Here is an 11731-nt window from a genome sequence, read left to right as displayed (position 1 = left end):
TTTTTACTTTTAGATTTTAGCTTTTAGGCCTACTCCATAAGGTGTTATATTCCTTGCATCACAATAGCGTAATGCATCGACGGGGAGAAGCGTCTTTGTTTCGGCCAGCTGGATAGATAGCCTGTGATTGGTCGAAGACTTTGAGATGCTTGATTCACAATTCTACATGAACGGACCCCGGCGGTCTATCAAAGAGGTGTAACAAATTTATTTACCGACTATTTTTCTTGGTGCTAAAATGACAAAGTAATAATTTCGCATCAGAAAAAATATTTCTGAAGTTCCAATCTCTTTATTACAATAAAATTGATACCTCGAATGACAAAATCGACCCACAAATAAGGGAGTTATAAATTATTCATAATATTTTTAAAAGTTTACAATAATGGTCTTCAAAGTCATTTTTCATCACCAAAGTCGTAATTTTTTACCGATTTTTACCAAACAAAGTGCAATGTCAATGATTTTCACCCGCAAATAAAATAGGATTTAAATCGCAATTTCTGAAACGTATTTTCTTTTCTGTCGGCAAATTTAATAAAAATCAAAGCTGAAAACACCCTGCGGCAGTGACAGGGCCTGTCATTTCCTTCACAACGATTGGATTTTACTTACTGAGGCCGGTCTTGACTACCCCGCCCATGAATATTATGCCGTTGTCGGTTTTTGTCGGTTGAATCTTAAAGAGTTAACCAAAGTTGATTTATTTACTTATAATACTTATAACAAAAATGGTAAAATCTTTAAACTTATCCCTGTAAAAAAAAAATAAAAAAAAAATAAAAATTAATTAATCCAACAAAAAGATAAACTATCTTACTTGTGATGGAACAACTTGCATTTCTTGCATCATTTGTGGGGTGAACTGCATCCCCATGTATTCATCGAGAGTTGGGTAGAGTGTGCTAGGCCCTTGTGGCTGTGGGGCAGCTTCATATGGAGGGGAGTTTGTTGTGGATAGACCAATGGTGCACTGGGTTGGCTTGGGGCTGCTCCAGCTATAGCATTCTCATGGGTATGTTGTGCCTGAAATTTAAAAAAAAAATAAAAAAAAAAATTAAGCTTTTATATAGTGCAATATCCACTAAATGTGCTCAAAGTACTTTACAAGAGGTCCCTGGTAAACAGCAACATTTAACATGTAGGACGGGACATGCCGGGACATGAGAATTTCATAACTTTATTACAAATAATTACCTCATACAACAAATGAATACACATGTGACAAATTATTTCAAATCAAATAAAATTCAATGAGTGGGAATGTCATTTAAATTGCCACTGCGAATTTTCCAAATTTCATACTGTTAAAGATTGGTTCTGATGCAAAAAATCAATATTTCAATGAATTTTAATTGGATGTTGTAGTAATATTGTGGGGAGAAAATCAAATCAAATTTAAACCATGGCCACAGCTGAGATTTTTTAAAAACTTTACGCCCCAGTCAGCCAAAACTGTTATTGCACCCTTGGGAACTGGGCACGTATCAAAATTAACAATTTGCATGACATTCTAAAATTCTTACCCTCTGCAGCTGGTCGACTTTCATATCTTCTAGACTTGGATATAAGGCAGACATTTTTGATGCTTTGTTGTGTTATTACGTTAATAAACACTAGTTTCAAATATCTGGGGAGAATACAGAGAATATGCAAAAGAAAAACGAATTACAAGGGATATAGTCAAATGAGAAAAAAGAGAAAATGAAAGAAAGAAAGAAAGAAAGAGAGAGAGAGAGAGAGAGAGAGAGAGAGAGAGAGAGAGAGAGAGAAAGAGAGAGAGAGAGAGAGAGAGAGAGAGAGAGAGAGAGAGAGAGAGAGAGAGAGAGAGAGAGAGAGAAAAGAAAGTGTGATGATTGTGTTGAGGTGGTGGTTAGGATTGATGGTTTGTTGCTGGTAGTAGTAGTGATAGTAGTTATGATGCTGCGGTGGCTGTTGTAATAGTGGTAGTAGTCATGATGATGATGGTGATGATAAGGATACACTAGTGATGATAGTAAGAGCAACAATTGATAATATTATTAATCATAAATAATATGGTTGTGGCTGTAGCAATGTGAGTAAAGATGATGATGTATTGGTGGTTTTAGTAGTAGTATCTAGTAGTAGTAGTAGTAGTAGTAGTAGTAGTAGTAGTAGTAGTAGTTAGTAGGAGTAGTAGTAATAGTAGTAGTGGTGGTGGTGAAAATTGCTTACCAAGATATCACTGTACAGTGAAAATAGCCTACCACAATAATTATTATCGCCCTACGGTGAAAATCGCCTACCAAGATATCACCTTACAATGAAAATAGCATCTATCAATACCAAGCTATTTTCACCCAGCTTCCAAAACTAAAAGCAATGTTCAGTTGACTCAATTATGAAACTGAAACTCATTGTGCTCGGACTTGAAGCTGTTCAGGTTTGAAATCACGTTAACTGGTGTTGTGAGTCGGCTAACCAGGATGTTAATGTAAGTTGAAAGTAAAACGCTGCCAAAGTAAAAAGAGAGAATGGAAACAGACCCAGACTCAGAGGCAGTCAAAAATGACAACATTCTCTGAATCTTGGCCTGGAAACTGGGTATCATCTCACGACTCACGTCACAAACAAATTAATTAAGGTTACGTCACAATTCCCTCTGACATTGCTTAAATTTACCACCTATAGAAGTCATTAGTTTCTTACAAATTAAAGCTTAAGTCAGGGATGGGAAGGGGTGTTGACAGCTTCAAGTTCCTAGAAATCCTTGCAAAAACAACGAACACAACATGAGAAAGAAAGAGAGTAAACAAGTGATGACAATGACAACACTAGAACTTAGGAACGAAAAATTTAGAAATCCTTACCGATCAATAATAATCAATCAATGCTGTATTCTTAATGAAATGAACTTATAAGTAACTGTGGATGCCTTTAAATGTCTCTTTCACAATCGATTTGCTCAACGTCACTTGACAAGGATTTTTTCCTCGACTATTTATAGACTGCTATCATTACTGACGTCATTGTCATATGGTCTTGACATCATCACAGTTAATTTCGCAAATGTTATTCGAAAATAAATATGATTATTTAAACTTTACTATCGATAAAGGTTATGTTTTATATCATATATAATATACATTTTAAAATTCTTAATTTTTTAATCATAATTAGGAAATCAATGAAAACCACTGTCAATGACCTCGTATCTCCGGAAGTCAACACTACAGATAGAAAATGGCTGAATTAGGCACCAAAACAGATGCCGAATCAGAATTTCTTCCTGTCAGACAAAGAAGTAATAGTGATCCCAAACCTTCTGTTGAACCTCTTTCTTCTCGGTCAGGAAATCAGGGTAGGAATTAGAATTTAAAATCTCATTTGTTTTTCATATTGTTTATTAATGAACACACCTTAAATGGATCTTTCTGTGGGAGGGTGAGGCCGAGCAAAAACATCAACTTCAACGGTGGAATAAAAATTTCAATTGTTTCTGTTTAATTTAAAAACTAAAAAGTCCTTCCACTTTCTTTGTAATTGTCGGATGACAGATCAGTAATCCTACCAAATATTTCAGATATAATACACTTATTGAATTCCACGGTGAAGAAAGGAGTCACCTCTCTTGCATAGGTTCAGGGACTGTCCAGTGTCAGTTTGTTGTGACACTGACACAGTCACAGATTGACAACGCTGGGACTGTGACTGTGATTATTCTCAGACATGTCTGAGACCAAGAATATTGATTATTGGCAGACACATCAACTTACAATAAATCAGTCGATGGATAGTAGGTTACTACATACACAATTTCCTACACAATATATGCGTCGACATTCATGTGGGACATTCATGTGGGTGTCATCATAGTATAGTCGTGGCCGTATGGTTAGGTCGTTAATCCGTCTGGGACTTGTTGGCAGCAATGCTGTATGTTCGAAGCCAGGTTCGGCCCCTTTTTTATTTTCCATCTTCTTTCTACAGAGCGTTGCAAATGATAATTGTCCCGCCCACTCCCCCTCCCCCCTTTTTAAAAAAAAATATTTTTCTCTCTCTCTCTGTTTGTTCCTTTCTGGTGGCAAATTCATCCCCAGTCCGATCTCAAAAAGTATATTCTAAAAAGAATAAATTATTAAAAAGCAAACAAACAAAATTATTCAGAGAGCGACCAAATAGTCAGATAGAGAAAAGAAAAACAATAAATTTGTTTTAAAAGATAAAAACAACTTAAAGAAAGGTCTACATACACGGTAACTGGCACCTAGCCTCAGGATCTACGTACACAGTAACCGGTAACTGATTTGCCGCTGCAATACAAGCAATAAAGGATGGGCCTCTCTCTCTCTCTCTCTCTTACTCTCTCTCTCTCTCTTTCTCTCTTACTCTCTCTCTCTCTCTCTCTCTCTCTCTCTCTCTCTCTCTCTCGCTCGCTCTGTGTGTGTGTGTGTGTGTGTGTTATTTTAAAAAATCAAACAATACAATTTAACCCATTAAAGGTGAGCTTCAATCTTAATTTAACCTAATGCCTGATCTTAGTCTTAATGTTATCAATAAAAGACAAGCTGTGCGATTATAGCTTAATTGGTGGAAATGATATATTCTGCATTAACAATAGGTAAACTATTATAAGGATGAAAAAAATAAATCTGTATTACTGTTAAGAGGTTAAAATTGCACACACCACATATCGTTAAGCACCTCTGTATCACCCATTTGATCTACGTCATCAGGCGACTCATTGTTTTTTTCATCTTCCCCCATGCCTCTCTCTCTCTCTCTCTCTCTCTCTCTCTCTCTCTCTCTCTCTCTCTCTCTCTCTCTCTCTCTCTCTCTCTCTCTCTCTCTCTCTCTCTCTCTCTCTTCTCTCTCTCTCTCTTTCTCTCTCTCTCTCTCTCTCTCTCCTCTCTCTCCTCTCTCTCTCTCTCTCTCTCTCTCTCTCTCTCTCCTCCTCTCTCTCTCTCTTGTTATACCCTCCCCTTTGTATCTCATGGTAAAACGAAAACTTTCTACTTGGTTTGCAAATACATGTAGGATTTGTCTCTCACTAGGCCTAGGCTAATGACATTGGGTAGTGGGTGTCTAGTATTACCAAATTATAGATTCTCTGTTTGACCAATTTAATCAGGCATTTGGCCGTCTGCTTTCTTGTTTTATTGTACTAAACATTCGAATCTTTTCCTTGACCCGGAAACTCATACAGGGAGTCATATCAGATTAATTTATAGTTGGATTTCTCTAATCAATACTATTTATATAGTCTATAAGTATAACTATAATTATAACTCTAAAGAGAGAATTTGTTTATTAATTAAAATTTTGATCATAATATTGCAAGTGTGGTCTAATTGCCTATCATCAGTAGGCCTCATGAGCCATAAGGCCCATGGAGCTGGAGTTTATCCCGGTTTCTATAGCATGAAACGGACAATAGCAATCTAAAATAGAACCAACTACCCAATCACTGGTGAGTAGACGGGGTCAGAGAAAAAATCTCAATTGTACCTGGGATCGATTTTGGTCCCTTTGTGTGTTCAGTAAATGCAATACAAACTGAACTATTGGGACCTATTACCAATTGCCTATTATCAGATTTAGCTTTTAAGAAGGATTGTATGCATTATTTCAAAATCTTACTCAGTTTTGCTCTCAATTGTTGTGGTGGTGGTGGTAGTAGTAGTAGGATGATGATGTGGTAGTTGGAGGGGTAATGGTGATGAAACACCACTAAAAAGCGACTTGAAGGACAGCATTTAGACTGACAAAGAATGTTATGGTGACTATGATTAAAATGGTGTTATGTCATTTGACAGTGAGTTTATACTAAACTGATGATAGTGAAGGGATTTGGCCTTGATTTTTCGATAACTTAAAATGGGAGGTGGGTAGGTTTGCACACCTTGGTTTTACGCAGTTTGTCATTGGTAATACAATTAAAACTTTTGGCTCAGATTAAGATGATATACTCTGCAGGGCTGTGAAATACAACAAGGGTGAATATTCTTTGTAGCAACACCAAGCAAATGTCTCCTGTTTGCCACTGTAAGCCTCAGTAGGTAGTTTTGTTTATCAGACCACCTTTAGTGACTTTGGTTGATCCACAGCAGTACAACAGGGATACTACCAGATTTTCAAATCTAAGTTGAGTTGTGACAACAGTCCATGGCTTTCAAATCTAAGTCAGGGGGAGGGATGACGACAAGACATCTGTTTAAATGTAAGACAGTCACAACAGTTATAGAATATTTTCTTCATTTATGGATTGTCATGCAGGATTTTAAGGTTGTAACACTTGCTAAATAAACTCTTTCTTTTTTTTCAATGGTAACATAAATGGCTCAATTGTGCAAAGTTCACCCACTGTTAAAAATCTTTGCATCTTTAAGGATGAGAATTTGACATTAGACTGGCCCATAAAATATCTTTCTCAATGCCTAAATTTCCAACTTGACAGAATTGGTAAAATTAGAGACTACATAAATACAGATGTGACAAAAACATTGATTACATTATTAGTTCTTTCAAGAATTGACTATTGTAATTCTCTATGTTTGAACCTCACTAGCGAGAGATTACTCAAGCTGCAAAGAATTCAAAACAATGCTGCAAGATGAGTCCTTGAGACGTCATGCGTCACCTCTGCTAAAAGAGCTTCATTGGCTTCCTGTTAAGGAGCGAATATTGTACAAAGTTCTGATATGTTTTAAATGCACATATCAACCAACTTATCTTTATGATCAATTGGAGTTCTATACACCAGCCCGATCCCTTCGCTCGTCATCCGATGGAAAATTGCTTGTCACTCTAGGAAAGAACTCTTACGTGTCAAGTGGAGGACGATCCTTTGCTAGAAACATCCAACCCTCTGGAACAAACTTCCAAAAGAAATATGCCATTCTTCATTGGAAGATTTGTTTAAAAAAGCATCTTAAGACTTTGTTATTTTCCAAATTGAATTGTGGATGCCCCTGTAAAGTGCTCTGAGCACTTCCTCGTGATATAGGAGAGTGCTCAACAAATATAATATATTATTATTATTATAATTATTGTTATTACTATTATTATTATTATTCATTTATTTATTTATTTATTTATTTTTTAAAATTTAATATTGTTCATATCATGGCATCATCACTCTTATGACCACCAACACCGTCAAAATAGCATCAGTGCTACAAACCCCATTTAATTTTTTTAAATAAGGGAGGGAAAACATCATTGAAAGAGAGTTGTAAGTGGACTGTGTACAATTCTTAATAAATCCAATGGGCTTAATGCTGTCAAAATCGTATTTTTTAAAACCAAAAGCAGAAGACTTGTAGGGGAGAAAGTTTGTTTTCACACATTCTTTTCTGTTAATTTTGTTTGTTCAAGGGTGCTCAAAAAGTTTTTAACCTATCATCAAGGAATAAAGTCACAGATCTCAAGCATAAACTTTTGCCATCTGGCGATGACTTCAAAAGTGTTTTGGGATAGAATGACAGATTTTGTCACTCCAAAAAAAGCTTTCACTTCCCCATCTGTTTCCAATTGTCTGCCTTTCCATGGCCTTTTTTTTTTCAATTTAAAAACAGCCAGATGATGCTGAATCACTCATATGTCGATATTGCTTTTTGAGAACTGTTTGGCCTGTTGCTGTGGATTGTATAGACTCCTTTTTCAGTTTTCCTCTGCATTTTTCTTTTAATGCTTTTCTCAAGCTTATCAATTAGTTCTAATAGTAATTGTCAGATGAGGTTTGTAAGGTAGTCTGTCAGGATCAGACCATTCTTATCCCAAATCACAGAGAGTATCACTTCTCTAGAGGAATTTTTAACTTTTGCCCTCTTTAGCGTATTTTGATTCAATGTCAAAATGATGGACCCATGTTGTGTCCATTGTATACAAATGATGGGAAAAAATTGGATCTTTGTGCTGATCAATTGCTGTCTGCATTATTCTACTCTCTCCTTTCTTCCTGTTGTGGGGTGAGAAGTTTGGGCATCGTCTATGCTGCCACTTTTAACATGTTCAAATGGCATGTAAGATTTTCTTAAACAGGTCAGTATTTAGTATTATTAGGAATTTCATGTTTAACCATTGTGTGCAGTTAAGACTGAAAGTGGGCAACCTTATCGAGGTGCATCTCTAATGTCCATAAGTGAGGACTGTCTGAACTAATATTTAATTATCTTGTATTATTCTGGGCATATGTTGCCTTACACATCTGACATTTCTTCATGAATAGGTTGATTGTTTTCTTGGAGATGAAACTTCCATCCATTGATATTTTTAAAAGTTGCTGCGTTGTCTTCATCATTTTAATTATCAGACATTCCCAATATTTTGTCTCCATTCTTGATTTAAATGTTTTTAAAACGTGCAAATTTCCTCTATGGTCAGGTAAAATTGATTGATTGTCCCATCTAAAAATGCACAGGCTTAAAGGGGAAATTTTCCATGATCTTGATCTCGGTAAAGTTTTTGATTTTTCAATGTTTATCTATTTATTTATATTCTTTGGTCTTTAATGTTGAAATTTTCTACAATGGCAGACCCAATGTGGATGTTTAACATAAAATTCCCTTTTGAGCATTTAGCATTGGTTTTTGTTTGTTTGTTTTTTTTTGTTTTTTGTTTTTTGTTGTTTTTTTTTTTTGGGGGGGGGGGGGGGGGGGGGGGGGGGGGGGGGGGGGTGGGGGGGGTTCTGTTTTCTTTTCACCTTAAGACATGAACTTTTGGTATTTTTTATTTATTTGCATTTGATTTATTATTTCATTATTCTGGTTTCAGATGGACCTGGTGGTGACAGCAGCAATTTTTTAATATTGGGTTCCTCAACAACCCCTAGGCCAGTTAAACATCTTAAGGATGGTGAGTTTTGTGCCTCTCGGTTTAAATTTGAAATTAAGATAGATCACTGCGTTTGATTATGGTTATTTGATGCCCTACTAATTGTTTTGAAATTGTTTTTTTATTGGGGGGGAGTTATCCCCTGTTTTGTCATATTCTTTACGTGGAATTCTTTGTTTGATTTGCTGTTGGATTCTCAATTCAGTTATATTTGTGAGTGTTCATCATATTTGTATATATATTTGTATATTTTCGTTACGATGTGTGACCTTGAATATTGTTGGCTGACATATATCCATGTGAATCCTATTGAAATGTGTTGTGTTACTCGTTGGCTACAGTTCTTTTTTTAAATTTAATGATGTGGTGTTACAAATGCAAGCATAAATTCTGCAGTTATTAAAAAGTCATTGAATAGTGTGCGATTTTGGCAAAAAAGTTTTATGGCCAATTTTCAATGAATTCCCAACAAATACCTCTGAATGATTTCAACACTTTGTGCTGTATTGTGAGCTTTGTTTTTTTTGTTTTGTTTTTTTTCAACTGATAATGAATATTGTAATATTCACATAAAAAATATAGTTGAGGCAACTGTATAGGATTTTATATGTCAACTGTTTTGAAGTTTATAAGAAAATTAAAAAACAAAACAAAAACAAAAACATGATGGGTGCACGCAGTTTCAGTTAAACTAGGTAAACCTCGAGCATATTTACTGTCATGTTGTTTGACTATATCTAGTTCTGTCATTGGAATGTCTCCACAATCCATAAGATCGGGTAGGCTAGGAACTGATTGTGATTTTGGTTAATCATAACGCACAATGATATGGGGTAAGGCGCTATATAAAAAACCCATATATTATTATCATTATTATTATTATTATTATTATTATTATTATTATTATTTGGGATGCAATATCATGTATTTTGGAGGAAATGGAGGTCAGGTTTACAATGAAATTAAAAAAAAATTAGGGTTGGTAATTTTGCCATCTTGTCGGGGTGGAAAAAATGCCTAGATCAAAATGGGAATAACATTATAGAATGAAAGACAAATTATGTAAAAGTCTATTATAATATAGTTTTATCAAGTTCACTGTAAAACTCTAAAAGGGGTCATGGCTTTAAGCCTTTTATATCTTATCTTGGGCAGCTCTACTAATTATTAGATTTTTACAGCATTGCAATTTGTTTATATATGGAATTGGCGTAAATAGGCAAAATGAGTGATTGAAATAATCTTGTTATTTATACATTTTGTTTTAACATCTACACAGAGAAATGGGTGAAGGGGGAGAGAAAGGGAGGGGTTTGGGAATGCAAGAGAAAGAGTGGGGCAGGGAGGGAATAGAGAGAAGAATTTTACTTATCTGTCCAGTGAGGTCAAGTTTAGTAAATAATAAATAAAAATAAGATATGTACCGTTTTATTCATAATGATAATCTCCCTATGTCATATTTCGTCAATACTTGCGTATGATTATCACTTAGTAGCTTGATCATAGTTAACATATCCATCTATCTGCGCATTTATATATATATATATATATATATATATATATATATATATATATATATATATATATATATATATATATATATATATAATATATATATATATATATATATATATATATATTTATATATATATAATCTTTTAAGGAGGAAAGAGGGGGGGGGGGGGGGGGGGGCATAATTAAATGTTAATTATCCTCGTATATACTGTACAGATTACTCTTGATAATATAGAAACAAGAAACGTGCCGTTTTATTTCATGATTAACTCCCTTGGTCATATTTCGTCAATACTCATTGAACTTGAGTGATTTTCACCAAGTGGCTTGGAATCTAGGTTTACTCTAGAGCTGTCTATCTAATCTATCTATCTCTCTGTCAGTCAGTCTGTCTATTCAAGCTGTCTATCTATCAATCTATTCATCAGAACTGTCATTTGTATAAATTATGGTATGGTATATATGCAAGTATGTAGTGTCCAAAATGTTGCCAAATTCCGATGACCACCTCACCCCCCCCCCCCCCCCCCCCCTTAACGTCCGATTCGCAATATCAACCAAAATACGAATGGATAATTGGTGAAAATAATCACTGTATCCAATTTTGTTAAAGGTTATATTTAAAAAACAAAATAAAAATTTGGGGGAGATCTCAAAATTTAGTTGAACCTAGAACCTACCCCACCCCACTCAGTTTTGCGTCTCTTTGTCCCCTTCCCCCCCCAAATATAAAGATCAACTTTGTTGATTGCCTCTGGTAGATCAGGATACGCTGGATCTCCTGAGAGGAGGAAGGTTTGTGGGTATTTGGTGTGTGTTGTGTGTTCAATTTTGAATCCTTGAATTAAAAGGTTCATGTTTGTCCCCCAACAGGGAAGAAAAGTCGTGACGTCACACCTTCTTTTCCGGTTCCAAAATCCTTGGAAGTATGTACGTAAACAGTCCCTCGGAGGGCTAATAATGAATAGGTTGTATATTGGAATCATGAGATAGTATAATGACTTGAGTAGCCAGATGTATAGGCAGATTCTAAGGATTACGGGGCGTAAAAAAACGAGGATGGATGATCTTTATTGACAAGCATATATTTGGACTAGAAAATAAGAGGCCATCATTCTGAAACTCAGAAGATCAATTACACTTGGTATGTATTCAGTCCTCTGGAAGAGTGTTTTACTCTTCCAATGAGATAGGAACCAGCTTTTTGACATCACATTTTTGTTCCCTGTTGTGATGTAAACATTTGTATCATTCTGTTTCAATCGTGACACCCAGTGTGCGATAAACCGATGACTCGTGATGACATAATTATGCTATTTTTAGATGTATTGTTGTCTAGCAAATAATACAATATCTGTAATCTTTGGTTGACCAGTATCTTTTATGACATTATTCGGTTTGTAAAGCTGTATCAGAAAAG

At 35.3% G+C, this 11731-nt stretch overlaps 2 protein-coding genes and 2 long non-coding RNA genes across 6 annotated transcripts in view; 1 reads left to right on the top strand and 3 right to left on the bottom strand.

Annotated features, from left to right (window-relative positions):
- LOC144969483 (phosphatase and actin regulator 2-like) overlaps window positions 1-11731 on the bottom strand; it is a 126830-nt gene that overhangs the window by 83672 nt on the left and 31427 nt on the right. The gene's annotated exons all lie outside the window — the stretch shown is intronic.
- Window positions 792-2970, bottom strand: LOC144963487 (uncharacterized). Its single transcript, XR_013643636.1, has 3 exons — window positions 2832-2970; window positions 1527-1630; window positions 792-1026 (listed from the first exon to the last, which is right to left on the bottom strand). It is a non-coding gene; the product is annotated as an uncharacterized LOC144963487 (long non-coding RNA).
- LOC144963456 (uncharacterized) lies at window positions 3189-10149 on the top strand. The gene is made up of 3 exons (XR_013643633.1): window positions 3189-3322; window positions 8737-8817; window positions 10076-10149. It is a non-coding gene; the product is annotated as an uncharacterized LOC144963456 (long non-coding RNA).
- Window positions 11631-11731, bottom strand: part of LOC144963455 (uncharacterized) — a 10787-nt gene continuing 10686 nt past the window's right edge. Inside the window, exon 6 of the mRNA XM_078897538.1 lies at window positions 11631-11717. Coding sequence (XP_078753664.1) covers window positions 11631-11717 — 87 coding nt within the window. The remainder of the gene's footprint in view (window positions 11718-11731) is intronic.

The sequence above is a fragment of the Berghia stephanieae genome, chromosome 1 (genome assembly GCF_034508935.2).
Source record: "Berghia stephanieae isolate SIO BIC M18660-M18661 chromosome 1, UCSD_Bste_1.3, whole genome shotgun sequence".
Taxonomy (NCBI): domain Eukaryota; kingdom Metazoa; phylum Mollusca; class Gastropoda; order Nudibranchia; family Aeolidiidae; genus Berghia; species Berghia stephanieae.
This window is presented reverse-complemented; position numbering and strand designations above follow the sequence as displayed.